This window comes from Salmo salar, chromosome 21 (genome assembly GCF_965601325.2).
Source record: "Salmo salar chromosome 21, fSalSal1, whole genome shotgun sequence".
NCBI classification, from domain to species: Eukaryota; Metazoa; Chordata; class Actinopteri; order Salmoniformes; family Salmonidae; genus Salmo; species Salmo salar.
This window is the reverse complement of record NC_138311.1, coordinates 35,804,602-35,822,546: the sequence shown is the minus strand read 5'-3', so window position 1 is coordinate 35,822,546 and position 17,945 is coordinate 35,804,602. Positions and strand designations below refer to the sequence as shown.

Genomic DNA, 17,945 nt, shown 5'->3' with positions numbered 1-17,945 from the left:
AAATTCAGCAGGCTATGGTGTGAAATAGGCTTGTTGAAGTGCCGTCTTTATTTTATTACGTATCGTTGAGGCCGTCTTTATTTTATTACGTATCGTTGAGGCCGTCTTTATTTTATTACGTATCGTTGAGGCCGTCTTTATTTTATTACGTATCGTTGAGGCCGTCTTTATTTTATTACGTATCGTTGAGGCCGTCTTTATTTTATTACGTATCGTTGAGGCCGTCTTTATTTTATTACGTATCGTTGAGGCCGTCTTTATTTTATTACGTATCGTTGAGGCAGTCTTTATTTTATTACGTATCGTTGAGGCAGTCTTTATTTTATTACGTATCGTTGAGGCCGTCTTTATTTTATTACGTATCGTTGAGGCCGTCTTTATTTTATTACGTATCGTTGAGGCCGTCTTTATTTTATTACGTATCGTTGAGGCCGTCTTTATTTTATTACGTATCGTTGAGGCCGTCTTTATTTTATTACGTATCGTTGAGGCCGTCTTTATTTTATTACGTATCGTTGAGGCCGTCTTTATTTTATTACGTATCGTTGAGGCCGATCTTTATTTTATTACGTATCGTTGAGGCCGTCTTTGTCTTTGCTTATTAATATACAAGCACCTTTTTTCCCACTCCTGTCGATAAAATAATTTCATTAGGCCATACACACAGTCATACAAAAGTTTTACTCTGCTTGAAGTTTCAAATGCATTCTGTCATTATGAAATGTCTAATGTATTTTAACATGACATTTTTTTTTACTGTTTGGTAGGAGTGGTCTGGGTCTGCTCTCGTGTCATTCCTAGCCATCTCATTTATTAAAGTTACTGAGAAGGGCCGGTCTCCCAGACACAGGTTAAGCCTCGTCATTTAGGCCTAATCTGAGTCTGGAAAACAGGCCGTAAGGTACATTGAGTTCATGCCTTGTTATCTGTGTGTTGGAACTATTGTATGTTAGTATGTTGGACCTATTTACTAGCCATTTAAATTTGTCAACTGATGACTCAATGTAGGTCTTAAGTCAGATACTTTTCATAATTCTATTTCTGTCATGTACAGATAAATAGGCTTGTGCAGTATCCAGATGTTCATATTGCTATACCATCCTTCTCGCATCCTGGGATTTACTGTATTACCGGATAACACACAAGGGTGTGCTAAAAACGCAAGAAAAGCCCATTGGGCCGCTATTACCAGAATGCTAACAGAATTAGCACGAACTAATAGCAAAATCATATAGAAGCTGTTAGCTAAATGCTAACGTGCGAAACCAAACATAAGCTAATTGCAAAGACCGGCAAATCCAGCTCATAAAGTTATAAAAGCATAGCCTGTTGTTACTGAATGTCATTTTCAGTGAGTGTGGACATTTTACAAGTGAAAGTGGACTGGAGAAATTGTGCAAATGGAGAAAGTTGTGATGCATGCTTTACTGAAAGAAGAGCGGAGTGTGTACACGGAGCAGATGGGAGAAGAACGGAGGAGGGGGGAAAACGCTATAGGAAGCACAGGGAAAAAATGCCAGCTGTACAGAACTCATCCAGATCTCTTTGACTTCTGGCAGAAAGCCATTAAGATATCTGATGGCAAACATTTAGTAGTGAATTGTATCCAAGTGTAAGTTCATCAGCTCATGTGCTCCGCACAGCAGAGACTCTGATAGATATAGAACACTATGGGTTCAACAAGCTCCTGCTGTCTCCTGTTGTGCTATTTACTGGCTCAACTGTTCTGGGGAACTATGGTAAGCTTCATCATTTAAAATAATGTGACAGGTAAAATGAAGTCTGCAATCTGCTTTATCTCCTAACGTATTGCACAAATTGACTGCGGGTAATTACTTAAGTAGCTACAAATATTCACATTTATTGAAAAACTTCAAAGAAATAATTTCTATACCGTATATACCGGTATATGGTATGCTGCGCAAGCCTAGTAAATGGAACACGATATAACCTACATTGTGCACGTTCCAACTAAGTGCCTTGGAAACATCATTTGTCACTTCATTCCTTATTGGTCTGTGGGTGTTAAAGGGGTTTTCCTGTCCCTGCTGTGCTCCTGTTGCAGCTGCTGCCAAAACATTGTGCCAAAACCATCAGTCAGGCGGTGAACAAGAAGTCAAAGAAGCAGACTGGGAAGAAAGGAGAACCTGAGAGAGAGAAGCCTGGAGTAGAGAGCATGAGGAAGAACAGGCTGCTGGTCACCAAGTAAGTAGTGTACACTCTGTAGGGTCCCTAAGTGAGGTTAGGGACTCTTTCCCAATGTGTCTATGCTCGATTCGTCCTCTCTGCTCTTTCTCAAAACAAGTTGGAGGGGAACATCCACTGGAAGGTAACTTTGGATATTCTCCTCCAATTTCGAGGAATCGAGGAAAGATGAAATGGAGACATTTTACATTTTTGTCATTTAGCAGACACTTTTTTCCAGCGTGACTTACAGGAGCAATTACAGTTAAGTGACTTGCTCAAGGGCACATGGACAGATTTTTCACCAAGTCTGCTCGGGTATTTGAACCAGCGACCTTTTGTTACTGGCCCAACGCTCTTAACCACTAGGCTACCTGTCCTCCTCTCCATGACCACCTATCCACTTTCAGATATTTTCAACAGCGCACTATTATTGGATGGTTTTGTAAGTCATGGTCTGTGTGTGTCCCAAATGGCACCCTATTCTCTACAAAGTGCACTACTTTTGACCAGAGCCCCGTGGACACTGGTCAAAAGTAATGCACTACATAGGGAATAGGATGCCATTTGGGATGCAGACATGGTTTTGCAACCTCATCGTCCACTCTGTGTTAAAAATACCACTTGCCCTCACTTGCCCTCCCTGCTCTGGGTATTCCACTTGAATTTGGTCCTAACTCTACTACTCTACTCTTAATTCTCAGCTTCCAGTAAGCGGCATAGAAACAGACCATGACCAGGACTAGCATAATATAGATTCAGGTCTGGGCTAAAAAAGTGATGTGTAAAAACAACATTAGCTGTGGTGCTGGAGGAACTTAATCCATTTGCTCTGTCACAGATTTCCCCTTTAATCTGAACAAAATGAGGTTTTAATGTCTGCCTAACTGTCTGTGTTCCTAGCCTGGATAAGCTCCACACAGCGCTATCCGAGCTGTGTTTCTCCATCAACTACGTACCCAACATGGTGATATGGGAACACACCTTCACTCCCAGGGAGTACCTCACCTCACACCTGGAGATCCGCTTCACCAAGTGAGTGCACACAAATGCTTGCACACACACATTCATGCTCACACACGCTTATGTATGATCGCGCATGTGCACGAACACACACACACACACACACACACACACACAAACTTAGAGAATCCACTCTCCTGTTAAAACACCAATCCTCACAGGAGGCTATGAGTGAATTCCTACAGGTAGTCTGACTGCTTCCCACTGTGTTGTAACGTTAGCTGGTCAGTTATGAAACCTGTCTCTCCTCCCCAAACACCAATCCATTGACTATCTCATGCAAAAGGAAGGAGGCTTAGTTTATTGTTATAAATCAAGGAACATTGTCATCCATTTGTTCATTTTAATTAAAATCCCTAGACAGAGTTTAACAAAAAACCTCTCCGGGGTTTCTGATTTTATCTGTGATTTATTGGTCCAACAGACAAACGTTTTTTGGGGTCAGAGTGATTTTTGACATGCATCCAGAATGGGGCCTGACTGGTCCAATTAAATAAACATTGTGCTGGAGAGTAACATGTATTTTCCACTGTGGGAGTTGGGGTTGTGACGTTGGTGCTTTGGCTGGCGTGTGTGTGTGTGTGTGTGTGTGTGTGTGTGTGTGTGTGTGTGTGTGTGTGTGTGTGTGTGTGTGTGTGTGTGTGTGTGTGTGTGTGTGTGTGTGTGTGTGTGTGTGTGTGTGTGACACGTGGGTGCGTTGGCTGGCCCCTCCACAGTGCCGTGAACCCCTCCACTGTCCAGGCTTCCCAGAGAGGAGAGAGCTCACACACATACCCCATTACCGCCACTTACCACTCCGCCCTGCTCCTCCAGATCAGCGCAGGATAAAAGTTTTACTGCTCTTAGGTTCCCAGTTCCCAGCACACTTCAGACAGAAGGGAAAAGTGGCTAGTTATTTACAAAATGTTCCTAATGCTCGGTCAGGGTGTGAAAAAGTGTTTTACCACTTATTGTGCCATAGTTTTTTAACCCTGCCATGTTGGATCAGATCTGCCCACTCCACACCAAGTTATCTATGTAGAAATACGGAAAGGTTAGGCATTAGGGAAAACAATACAGCTATTGTTGAACGTTGTTGAAGAGTCGCCCAAACTCCCTGGAGTCCATGTAACTAACAGTAACAGGGATCATTTGCTGTTGTAAATAGGACTTTATAAGTACATTTGATTGATTGATCCCTATTATTCCAATCTTAACTGTTGGATCTGCCAGTCAAATATCAAATTCCTGGACATGATGAATTCCCTCTGCATCTGTCAGTGAAATATAAAGAATTGTTCATCATGCCTTTGCTTGATTGATTGACTGATTGATCCTGTTTTGTTCCTTCTCTAGGTCTATCGTGGGGATGACCATGTATAACCAGGCGACCCAGGAGATAGCCAAACCATCTGAGCTGCTGACCAGTGTCAGGGCTTACATGACTGTGCTCCAGAGCATAGAGAACTATGTTCAGATAGATATCACCAGGGTGTTCAACAACGTGCTGCTGCAGCAGACACAACATCTGGACAGTCACGGAGAACCAACCATCACCAGCCTCTACACCAACTGGTGAGCCCTTAAGCCCTTAACCTTAACCCCCTAACTCCTTAACCCCCTAACTCCTTAACCCCCTAACTCCTTAACCCCCCTTAACTCCTTAACCCCCCTTAACTCCTTAACCCCCCTTAACTCCTTAACCCCCCTTAACTCCTTAACCCCCCTTAACTCTTTAACCCCCCTTAACCCAAACCCACCATCACCAGCCTCTACACCAACTGGTTCAAGCAATACATTCACAAAACAATATAAATGTCCTCTTTCTGCCTGTCTGTGAATAACAGATTTGATTCCTTGATTCAAACAAACGCAAATAAATGTCCTGTGCGCTGCGATTGAGTTTGAATGGGGATTTCTGCTTGAGCCAACATCCTCGGTGAACCATCAATCAATCAATCAAATGTATTTATGAAGCCTTTCTTACATCAGCTGATGTCACAAAGTGCTGTACAGAAACCCAACCTAAAACCCCAAACAGAAAGCAATGCAGGTGTAGAAGCACAGTGGCAAGGAAAAACTCCCTAGAAAGGCAGGAACCTAGGAAGAAACCTAGAGAGGAACCAGGCTATGAGGGGTGGCCAGTCCTCTTCTGGCTGTGCCGGGTGGAGATTATAACAGAACATGGCCAAGATGTTCATAGATGACCAGCACGGTCAAATAATAATAATCACAGTGGTTGTAGAGGGTGCAACAGGTCAGCACCTCAAGAGTAAATGTCAGTTGGCTTTTCATAGCCGATCATTCAGAGTATCTCTACCGCTCCTGCTGTCTCTAGAGAGTTGAAAACAGCATGTCTGGGACAGGTAGCACGTCCGGTGAACAGGTCAGGGTTCCATAGCCGCAGGCGGAACAGCTGAAACTGGAGCAGAAGCACGACCAGGTGGACTGGGGACAGCAAGGAGTCATCAGGCCAGGTAGTCCTGAGGCATGAACCTAGGGCTCAGGTCCTCCAAGAGAGAGAAAGAAAGAGAGAATTAGAGAGAGCATACTTAAATTCACACAGAACACTGGATAAGAAAGGAGAAATATTTCAAGAATATAACAGACTGACCCTAGCCCCCCGACACAAAAACTATTGCAGCATAAAAACTGGTGGCTGAGACAGGAGGGGTCGGGAGACACTGTGGCCCCGTCCGACGATACCCCCGGACAGTGCCAAACAGGCAGGATATAACCCCACCCACTTTGCCAAAGCACAGCCCCCACACCACTAGAGGGATACCTCCAACCACCAACTTACCATCCTGAGACAATGCTGAGTATAGCCCACGAAGATCTCCCACACGGCATAACCCAAGGGGGGGCCAACCCAGACAGGAAGATCACGTCAGTGACTCAACTCACTCCAGTGACGCACCCCTCCTAGGGATAGCATGGAAGAGCACCAGTAAGCCAGTGACTCAGCCCCGTAATAGGGTTTGAGGCAGAGAATCCCAGTGGGGAGAGGGGAACCGGCCAGGCATAGACAGCAAGGGCGATTCGTTGCTCCAGTGCCTTTCCGTTCACCTTCACACTCCTGGGCCAGACAACACTCAATCATAGGACCTACTGAAGAGATGACTCTTCAATAAAGACTTAAAGGTCGAGACCGAGTCTGCGTCTCTCACATGGGTAGGCAGACCATTCCATAAAAATGGAGCTCTATAGGAGAAAGCCTTGCCTCCAGTTGTTTGCTTAGAAATTCTAGGGACAATAAGGAGGCCTGCGTCTTGTGACCGTAGCGTACGTGTAGGTATGTACGGCAGGACCAAATCGGAAAGATATGTAGGAGCAAGCCCATGTAATTCTTTGTAGGTTAGCAGTAAAACCTTGAAATCAGCTCTTGCCTTAATAACAGGAAGACAGTGTAGAGAGGCTAGCACTGGAGTAATATGATCACATTTTTTGGTTCTAGTCAAGATTCTAGCAGCCGTGTTTAGCACTAACTGAAGTTTATTTATTGCTTTATCTGGGTAGCCTGGAAGTAGAGCATTGCAGAAGTCTAACCTAGAAGTGACAAAAGCATGGATTAATTTATCTGCATCATTTTTGGACAGAAAGTTTCTAATTTTTGCAATGTTACGTAGATGGAAAAAAGCTGTCCTTGAAACAGACTTGATATGTTCGTCAAAAGAGAGATCAGGGTCCAGAGTAACGCCGAGGTCCTTCACAGTTTTATTTAGAGACGACTGTACACCCGTCACGATGAATTGTCAGATTCAACAGAAGATCTCTTTGTTTCTTGGGACCTAGAACTAGCATCTCTGTTTTGTCCGAGTTTAAAAGTAGAACATTTGCCGCCATCCACTTCCTTATGTCTGAAACACAGGCTTCCAGGGAGAGGAATTTGGGGGTTTCACCATGTTTCATCGAAATGTTCAGATGTGTGTCGTCCGCATAGCAGTGAAAGTTAACATTATGTTTCCGAATGACATCCCCTATAGGTAAAATATATAGTGAAAACAATAGTGGTTCTAAAACGGAGCCTTGAGGAACACCGAAATTTACAGTTGATTTGTCAGAGAACAAACCATCCACAGAGACAAACTGATATCTTTCCGACAGATAAGATCTAAACCAGGCCAGAACTTGTCCGTGTAGACCAATTTGGGTTTCCAATCTCTCCAAAAGAATGTTGAGATTGATGGTATCAAAAGCAGCACTAAGATCTAGGAGCACGAGGACAGATGCAGAGCCTCGGTCTGACGCCATTAAAAGGTAATTTTCCACCTTCACAAGTGCAGTTTCAGTGCTATGATGGGGTCTAAAACCAGACTGAAGCGTTTCGTATACATTGTTTGTCTTCAGGAAGGCAGTGAACGTGATCTCTGTGAACATCTGAGAAATTGATTGGTTTGAATCCAAGCCTTGATCATGCCTTCCATTCAATGACGCAGACACCATACATTCTCTTTGTACTACAGGTATCTGGAGACCTTACTGCGCCAAGTAAGTAACGGACACATTGCTTACTTCCCAGCCATGAAGGCTTTTGTCAACCTGCCTACGGAGAACGAGCTAACCTTCAATGCAGAGGAATACTCTGATATCTCAGGTAAGCTTCATTAGTTATATTGTCCTTTTAGACACCATTAGACATTCATGTTACTGAGAGTGAGTCTGATGATTTACTTTCTAGCATATTTAAACATTGCTTTTTATAGCCATAGCAGTGTTGGATGACACAAGGAATCACTGACAAAACATTACCATCTTATGTCGGAAGGGTTGGGATAAAACAAAAACGCATGTATGTTCGACATTTGTGGACGATAAAGCACCTTAAGTATACAGACGATGTATACAGAAGAAGACATCTTGTGTTGGTTTAAAGCAGGATGCCAAATTTCCGTTGGACATTTATTGGACAATAAAGTCATCTTATTCCTATCTTCTTCTCCTCTTCTCAGAGATGCGGTCCCTGTCAGAGCTGCTGGGGCCCTATGGGATGAAGTTCCTCAGTGAGAGTCTCATGTGGCATATCTCCTCCCAGGTGGCCGAGCTCAAGGTGAGGGGTCATGGAGGTCAGGGGTTACAGGTCGCAGCCCAGAGGTAATCCAGGGTTAACTCAGGGCAGGCTGGGTCATGTTCATTAGGGCACTCCACCATAGCAAAAAAATATATCTTTTTTTTATTGGTCCAAATAGTCCCATCCCAGTTTATGACCACTTTGTTCCGTTTGGTGCCTAATGAACACGACCCTGGTTTCTCGCTTCTCTAATTCCTAGTGTGCGTCCAAAAGGAGACCCTATGCCCTATATCACGGGTGTCGAACTCATTTTGCCTCAGGGGCTGCATTCGGTCTTCAATGAAGTCCGGAGGGCTGCACTGAATGTTTTAAATATTTCATTGCCAGTGTGCTGGACAGTCAGTAAATTGTATGAATGTAGGTCCACTATCATTTCTACACAGTTTCGATTTGGTTTTACTAATTTTAAAGTATATATATTATTATTTATTAAATGTTTTACTCAAACCACCCACGGGCTGGATTGGACCTGTATGTTTGACACCCCTGCTCTATATAGTGTACTACTTTTGACCTAGGCCCTATGGCGGTCTCCTATGGGATCTAGTCAAAAGAAGTGCACTATATAGGGAATAGGGTGCCATTAGATACTGCCTTGTATGAGCCAATAGAGGTTAGAGGCTCTTTCCAGAAGCAGTTTTTTTCCCCCTGGAAACAGAACCAGACCCACAGCGGAGCAATTTTGTTGTTTCTTCATTATTCGTTAATGAGGTGTTTCCCAGAGAAGAGCAGAGGCAGTGTGGGTTACTGCTAACCTCTTACTGCTGGCTGACTGATGATGGATCAGGTTCCCAACCCTCACTGAATGTTGGGTAACTAATAAGAATTCTATTTAAAAAAAAGAAGACCACGGAATTCTGTAGGGTCAGCAAAATCTTTATGATTAGATCATACACTGAACAAAAATATAAACTCAATATGCAACCAGTTCAACGATTTTACTGAGTTACAGTTCATATAAGTATATCAGTCAATTGAAATAAATCCATTAATCTATGGATTTCACATGACTGGGAATACAAATATGGTGGTTGGTCACAGATGTGTTAAAAAAAAGGTAGGGGCATGGATCAGAAAACCAGTCAGTATCTGGAGTGACTACCATTTTCTGGATATTGGCGGGAACTGAAACACGCTATCGTACACAGCAACCCAGAGCATCCCAAACATGCTCAATTGGTGACATGTCTGGTGAGTATGCAGGCAATGGAAGAACGGGGACATTTTCAGCTTCCAGGAATTGTCTACAGATCCTTGCGACATGGGGCCGTGCGTTATAATGCAGAAACATGAGGTGATGGCGGCGGATGAATAGCACTACAATGGGCCTCAGGATCACGTCACGGTATCCCTTGTGCATTCAAATTGCCATTGTTAAAATACAATTGTGTTTGTTGTCCGTAGCTTATGTCTGCCCATAAAATAACCTCCCCGCATCCAGCAAACCACTTGCCGCCACGACACCATACACGCTGTCTTCCATCTGCCCGGTAAAGTTGAAACCAGGTTTCTTCCGTGAAGATCACACTTCTCCAGCGTGCCACTGGCCATCGAAGGTGAGCATTTTCCTACTGAAGTCGTTTACAACGCCGAACTGCAGTCAGGTCAAGACCCTGGTGAGGACAACGAGCACGCAGATGAGCTTCCATGAGATGGTTTCTGACAGTTTGTGCAGAGATTCTTTGGTTGTGCAAACCCACAGTTTCATCAGCTGTCTGGGTGGCAGGTGAAGAAGCCGGATGTCGAGGTCCTGGGCTGGCATGGTTACACGTGGTCTGTGCTTGTGACGCTGCTTAAATGTACTGCCAAATTCTCTAAAATGACATTGGAGGCGGCTTATGGTAGAAAAATGAACATTACATTCTCTGGAAACAGCTCTGGTGGACATTCCTGCAGTCAGCATGCCAATTGCACACTCCCTCAAAACTAGACACATCTGTGGCATTGTGTTTTGTGACAAAACTGCACATTTTAGTGGCCTTTTGTCCCCAGCACAAGGTGCACCTGTGTAATGATCATGCTGTTTAATTAGCTTATTGATATGCAACACCTGTCAGGCGGATGGATTATCTTTGCAAAGGAGAAATGCTCACTAACAGGGATGTAAACAAATTTGTGCACCACATCTTTTTATAAATATTTTTTTTGTGCGTATGGAACATTTTTGAGATCTTTTATTTCAGATCATTAAACATGGGACCAACACTTTACATGTTGTGTTTATATTTTTGTTTGGTATATTAGACTGGGACAAAATGGGTTCATGGTAAGTGTTAGGAAAGCAGCGAGCCAGCCTATTGATAAACCTACATCAGAACCAAAATCACTTCTAATAGACGTACTGTACATACGTAGAGCTCTGCATTCCGTGGCGTATTATTTGGTTAGTGTTGCACTTTAGAGCTGCAAAATCTCTTTGATTAGATTTAGTCTAACTGGGATGAAAAGGTACTATGGTGAGGGACAAAATCAGTCCTTATAGATACACTGCCGTCCAAAAGTTTGGGGTCACTTAGAAATGTCCTTGTTTTTGAAAGAAAAGCACATTTTTTGTCCATTAAAATAACATGAAATTGATCAGAAATACAGTGTAGACATTGTTAATGTTGTAAATGACTGACTATTGTAGCTGGAAACTTGTTTTATGGAATATTTACATAGGCGTACAGAGGCCCATTATCATCAACCATCACTCCTGTGTTCCAATGGCATGTTGTGTTAGCTAATCCAATCGTTTTAAAAGGCTAATTGATCATTAGAAAACCCTTTTGCAATTATGTTAGCACAGCTGAAAACTGTTGTGCTGATTTTAAAGAATCAATAAAACTGGCCTTCTTTAGACTAGTTGAGTATCTGGAGCATCAGTATTTGTGGGTTCGATTACAGGCTCAAAATGGCCAGAAACAAAGAACTTTCTTCTGAAACTCATCAGTCTATTCTTGTTCTGAGAAAGGAAGGCTATTCCATGCAAGAAATTGTCAAAAAACTGAAGATCTCGTACAGCGCTGTGTACTACTCCCTTCACAGAAAATTATAAACTTGGATTAGTTAACACAACGTGCCATTGGAACACAGGAGTGATGGTTGCTGATAATGGGCCTCTGTACGCCTATGTAGATATTCCATAAAAAATCTGCCGTTTCCAGCTATAATAGTCATTTACAACATTAACAATGTCTACACTGTATTTCTGATCAATTTAATGTTATTGTAATGGACAACAAATTTGCTTTTCTTTCAAAAACAAGGACATTTCTAAGTGACCACAAACTTTTGAATGGTAGTGTGCATTACATGACACTAATGTCTTTATTAGTGAAACTGTTTTAGAAGAGTTCTTGTTGGAATGTCATTTACCTAAAGAATGATAATCAATGTTAAATTATTTTATCGTAGCAGACTGACAATATTATGCATGTTTTTTCAAACCGGTCTTTGGATTGTTATATAATTGGTGGTTTGTTTAGTCCCTAGAGCACAAATTGGTGTGTCAATGTAGCTCTGGTACATATTTCTGATTCTCTAACATGCAAACGTTTCCCTCCACATCTGAAAGCAATTTGTGAAAATAAAATTGTTTTGGTATCTGATTCACAATCAGATGTAGGAATTAAGCATTGGTTTTATTCAGTCTCTGTAAACACCGATTCGTGGTCATCAAATTACTTTTTTGGCGAATAGTCTCAAAGCAAACTGAAGGAGTGGATGACATGTGAGGCATTGCGAGCGGCACACATGACTGTCTCAACATTTCAAAACAATCCTTTGGCTCGTTGCGCCAAGACACCCATCACAGAAAATTCTACGCCTCTAATTGTTTTTGATTGTCCCAAATGGCACTCAATTCCCTGCATAGGGCTCTGTAGTGCTCTATATTTTTCTTTCTTTCTTTTTATTTCACTTTTATTTAACCAGGTAGGCTAATTGAGAACAAGTTCTCATTTGCAACTGCGACCTGGCCAAGATAAAGCATAGCAATTCGACACATACAACAACACAGTGTTACACATGGAATAAACAAAACACGCAGTCAATAATACAGTAGAACAAAATAAAACAAAAAGTCTATATACAGTGAGTGCAAATGAGGTAAGTTAAGGCAATAAATAGGCCATGGTGGCGAAGTAATTACAATATAGCAATTAAACACTGCAATGGTAGATGTGCAGAAGATGAATGTGCAAGTAGAGATACTGGGGTGCAAAGGAGCAAGATAAATAAATAAATACAGTATGGGGATGAGGTAGGTAGATAGATGGGTTGTTTACAGATGGGCTATGTACAGGTGCAGTGATCTGTGAGCTGCTCTGACAGCTGGTGCTTAAAGCCGGTGAAGGAGATATGGTTCTCCAGCTTCAGAGATTTTATAAAGAATAGGGTGCCATTTGGGGGGGACACATTGTAAGATCACAGCATAGTTCAACATCTGGTGATGGTAAGAGCCTTTTCCTGTTGTTCAAACGAAGGGGAAAGTCTTTGGAATTAGGATCCCTAGTTGATTCCCCAAATAATCCCTTCACAACTCAGGTCTCTCTAAAACACTCTATAAGAAGTTTACATACACTCAATTAGTATTTGGTAGCATTGCCTTTAAATTGTTTAACTTGGGTCAAATGTTTTGTGTAGCCTTCCACAAGCTTCCCACAATAAGTTAGGTGAATTTTGGGTCATTCCTCCTGACAGAGCTGGTGTAACTGAGTCAAGTTTATAGGCCTCATTGCTCGCACGCACTTTTTCAGTTCTGCCCACAAATTTTCTATGGGATTGAGGTCAGGGCTTTGTGATGGCCACTCCAATACCTTGACTTTGTTGTCCTTAAGCCATTTTGCCACAACTTTGGAAGTGTTCTTGGGGTCATTGTCTATTTGGAAGACCCATTTGCGACCAAGCTTTAACTTCCTGACTGATGTCTTGAGATGTTGCTTCAATATATCCACATAATTTTCCTGCCTCATGATGCCATCTATTTTGTGACGTGCACCAGTCCCTCTTGTAGCAAAGCACCCCCACAACATGATGCTGCCACCCCGTGCTTCACGGGTTGGGATGGTGTTCTTCATCTTGCAAGCGTCCCCCTTTTTCCTCCAAACATAACGATGGTCATTATGGCCAAACAGTTCTATTTTTGTTTCATCAGACCAGAGGACATTTCTCCAAAAACTACAATCTTTGTCCCCATGTGCAGTTGCAAACCGTAGTCTGGCTTTTTTATGGCGGTTTTGGAGCAGTGGCTTCTTCCTTGCTGAGAGGCCTTACAGGTTATGTCGATATAGGACTCGTTTTACTGTGGATATAGATACTTTTGTACCCGTTTCCTCCAGCATCTTCACAAGGTTGTTTTACTGTGCTGTTCTGGGATTGATTTGCACTTTTTGCACCAAAGTACGTTCATCTCTAGGAGAAAGAACGTGTCTCCTTCCTGAGCGGTATGAAGGCTGCATGGTCCCATGGTGTTTATACTTGCGTACTATTGTTTGTACAGATGAACGTGGTACCTTCACGCGTTTGGAAATTGGAGGTTTACATACACTCAGGTAGCATTTGGTAGCCTTTAAATTCTTTAACTTGGGTCAAACGTTTCGGCTAGCCTTCCACAAGCTTCCCACAATAAGTCGGGTGAATTTTGGCCCATTCCTCCTGACAGAGCTGGTGTAACTGAGTCAGGTTTGTAGGCCTCCGTGTTCACTGAACAGCTTTTTTCAGTTCTCTCCAAAGATGCTCGATTGGGTTTAAGTCTGGGCTCTGGCTGGGCTACTCAAGGACATTCAGAGACTTGTCCCGAAGCCACTCCTGCATTGTCTTGGCTGTGTGCTTAGGGTCGTTGTCCTGCTGAATGGTGAACCTTCGTCCCAGTCTGAGGTCCTGAGCACTCTGGAGCAGGTTTTCATCAAGGATATCTCTATTCTTTGCTCCGTTCATCTTTCCCTCGATCCTGACTAGTCTCCCAGTCCCTGCCGCTGAAAAACATCCCCACAGCATGATGCTGCCATCAGCATGTTTCACCGTAGGGATGGTGCCAAGTTTCCTCCTGACGTGATGCTTGGTATTCAGGCCAAAGGGCTCAATCTTGGTTTCATCAGACCAGAGAATCTTGTTTCTCATGTTCTGAGAGTCCTTTAGGTGCCTTTTGGCAAACTCCAAGCGGGCTGTCATGTGCTTTTTACTGAGGAGTGGCTTCCGTCTGGCCACTCTACCATAAAGGCCTGATTGGTGGAGTGCTGCAGAGATGGTTGTCCTTCTGGAAGGTTCTCTCATCTCCACAGAAGAACTCTGGAGCTCTGTTAGAGTGACCATCGGGTTCTTGGTCACCTCCCTGACCAAGGCTCTTCTCCCCTGATTGCTCACTTTGGTGTAGTGGCCACTGTGTTTTTGGGGACCTTCAAGGCTGCAGATTTTTTTTGGTACCCTTCCCCAGATCTGTGTCTCGACACAGTCCTTTCTCGGATCTATTCGTACAATTCCTTCGACCTCATGGCTTGGTTTTTGCTCTGACATGTACTGTCAACTGTGGGACCTTATATAGACAGGTGTGTGCCTTTGCAAATCATGTCCAATCAATTGATTTTACCACAGGTGGACCCCAATCAAGTAGAAACATCTCAAGGATGATCAATTGAAACAGGATGCTCCTGAGCTCAATTTCGAGTCTCATAGCAAAGGGTCTGAATTTACTTAGGTAAATAAGGTCTTTCTGTATTTTTTTTAATTTTTATACATATGCAAAAAACCTGTTTTCGCTTTGTCATTATGGGGTATTGTGTGTAGATTGATGAGGAAAAAAGTTAATTTAATCAATTTTAGAATAAGGCTGTAACAAAGTGTGGAAAAAGTGAATGTCTGAATACTTTCCAAATGCACTGTATATCTCCCTATTTCTCTTCCTTCCCCTTTCCCTCTCATTCCTACTCCTCTAACTGTCTCCCTCAACTCATTCTTCTCCTCTTCTCCTCTTAAGAAACTGGTGGTGGACAACGTTGAGGTTTTGACCCAGATGAGGACCAGCTTTGACAAGCCTGGAGAAATGGCTGCTCTGTTCAAGAAGCTCTCATGTGGGTACTCTGTCTGTATTTCTACTGGCCTGGTCAGTCTTGGTGGCTCAATGCTGCCAAGGGCCAAATAAGCAACAGATTCATGATTCATTCTCCCATAAATAAAACTGTTATGCGTACCTACCTTTGGTTGTGGTTGCTGAAGGGCAAAAGTAAAATAACTAGAGACATGTCGGTTGTCTGTGAGGCTCACATGTTTTTTGTCTTGGTGTTACAGCAGTCGACAGTGTTCTGAAACGGATGACCATCATCGGCGTTATCCTCTCATTCCGATCACTGGCTCAGGAGGCACTCCGAGATGTAAGTCGGCTCTTTAAACCCCCTAAAAGTCTAAGCCTTTGGGGGGTTCTACTAAGCTAACATGGAATTGTTTTAAGATGGTCATACCGCGGATCATTTAGCTATTTGATTTTGAATTGTAGGACCCCTGTATCAATATAAAAAAGATATATGGTAATAATACTGCTATAGCTCATAGAAACACGTTCAGGAATGGCAAAACAGAGAGTAAAAAAAGATATTATAACGAATAAGGTTTTAAAGTGTCTGTCCTATATCTAGGAGCTATACAAAAGCTCCGAAATTTTAGATGTCTAATTTTTTATAGATGTTAAGAAATATTTAACCCCTTTTTTGGTAGGGGTACCAAACTACTTCCATTCATTTGTTTTTACCGGTACAAGGTTACCTTCAGATGAGTCCTGTGACACTTGTGGGGGTCGTAGAGCAAAACGGGGAACACCATCTTGTTTGTGAGAATCTCCTTTCCATGTGGAGTCATATTAGTTTGTAGCCCAAACAGTTCAGAAGCTACAGACAGTAGTTGGCACATTGGCGGTACCGACTTCAGACGTGTCCCTTGGGCAGTGGTATAAAGTACTTAAGTAAAACTACTTAAGTACTACTTAAGTAGTTTTTGGGGGTATCTGTACTTTACTATTTATATTTCTGACAACTTTTACTACACTACATTCATAAAGAAAATAATGTACTTTTTGCTCCTTACATTTTACCTGACACCCAAAAGTATTCGTTACATTTTTTTATGCTTAGCAGGACAGGAAAATTGTCTAATTCATGCACTTATCAAGAGAAAGTCCTTGGTCATCCCTACTGCCTCTGATCTGGCAGACTCACTAAACAGAAATGCTTCATTTGTAAATTATGTCTGAGTGTTGAACTGTGACCCTGGCTATCTGTAAATTTAAAAACAAGAACATTTGCTTTGGTTTGCTTAATTTAAGACATTTTAAATTATTTGTACTTTTACTTTTGATACTTAACTACATTTAAAATTGGGTACTTTTGAAAATTGGGTACTTTTTCCACCACTGCCCTTGGGGCTTGTGGAGGTCTTAGATCAAAACGGAAAACACATTGTGTTCGTTTGAGGCCGACATCGGTGGATGCAGTGGATTAAATCGCAGCCCTATGATATCTCTAGCTTAAACAGACAGATTTGTATGGATATTATTTTATGATGTTAATTATATTGATGCACGGGTGCATCAATCAACTCTAGGGGGTTAACTTTCCCCCACTTGATTGGCATCATATATTGACACAATAGAGTACACAATTAGTTGTTGTCTTAAGCTGGTGTCTCATATTTCACCCTGTGCTGAAGTTAGTTAAATCAAATATTTCTGGCTTAGTATTGAGGTAACACATTATCTTGTTCTTGTCAACAGGTGTTGTCGTGCCACATCCCATTCCTGGTGAGCTCAGTGGAGGACTTCAAGGATCACATTCCCAGAGAGACCGACATGAAGGTGAGAGACACAGTAGGACCTTTTAAATGATGCTTCATGAGGTCAAGGTTGTGGGTTCAGTTCCCACAAGGATCACATACACTGTACTGTAAATTGCTTTGGATTAAAGCATCTGCTAAGTGGCATATATTAGTAATATGATATATAAATGGCTGTTGTGTTTGAAGCAGACTGACTCTCTGATGTCCTGTATGTTGATCATCAGGTGGCCATGAATGTGTATGAGCTGTCCTCTGCAGCAGGCCTGCCCTGTGAGATAGACCCTGCCTTGGTGGTGGCCCTCTCCTCCCAGAAGTCAGGTAAGATAGGACGCGCCATACACTGCTGCATCACACAGCTGATACATGGAAGTCCATTTCTCTGTACGCACCATTGTTGAGGGTGTCTCTATGATTGTGTATTCAATGACATTATTGTTGAATAATGACTAACTCTAACAAGAACGCATGTGAACTAGTTTGCTGCACATCTTGGATTTAGTCAATTGGCCATTTCCAATTTCCATTTTGAATGAATGAATATGTTTAGTTGTTGAGCTGAAATGATGATGGCTATCATATGCCTCATAGCCTGAGTTACATGTCCAAACACTGTGTATAGGGATGACTGACTCGCTGCTGAAATCTCAGAGTTTGAAAATAAATCTGTTAATAATGGCAAAGAGCGAGAGCGTTGGACAAGCATTAGAACTACGTTCCCTGCTGTAGTCATGTATCAAACCAATGTTTTCATAAATTAAAAATAAATACGTCCTGTCAATATTTCATAATCGCAACAGATCTGCCAGGCTTTGTTTAGGTAATGTTTTAACCCCCCCAGCACCCCTGAGAGACGTGTTACTTAACAGCACATGTTGATGCTTATACA

The 17,945-nt window shown here is 42.4% G+C and overlaps 1 protein-coding gene across 9 annotated transcripts in view; it reads left to right on the top strand.

The window, feature by feature from the left end:
- The window catches only part of LOC106582262 (nck-associated protein 1), an 89,993-nt gene that overhangs the window by 61,738 nt on the left and 10,310 nt on the right, over positions 1 to 17,945 (top strand). For all 9 annotated transcript variants that reach the window (XM_014165160.3, XM_082967134.1, XM_014165159.3 and 6 more), the window contains 9 exons: positions 2,066 to 2,205; positions 3,088 to 3,219; positions 4,543 to 4,761; positions 7,653 to 7,783; positions 8,139 to 8,236; positions 15,213 to 15,306; positions 15,524 to 15,606; positions 16,998 to 17,078; positions 17,284 to 17,377. In XM_014165160.3, the coding sequence (XP_014020635.1) occupies positions 2,066 to 2,205; positions 3,088 to 3,219; positions 4,543 to 4,761; positions 7,653 to 7,783; positions 8,139 to 8,236; positions 15,213 to 15,306; positions 15,524 to 15,606; positions 16,998 to 17,078; positions 17,284 to 17,377 (1,072 nt within the window). The remainder of the gene's footprint in view (positions 1 to 2,065; positions 2,206 to 3,087; positions 3,220 to 4,542; positions 4,762 to 7,652; positions 7,784 to 8,138; positions 8,237 to 15,212; positions 15,307 to 15,523; positions 15,607 to 16,997; positions 17,079 to 17,283; positions 17,378 to 17,945) is intronic.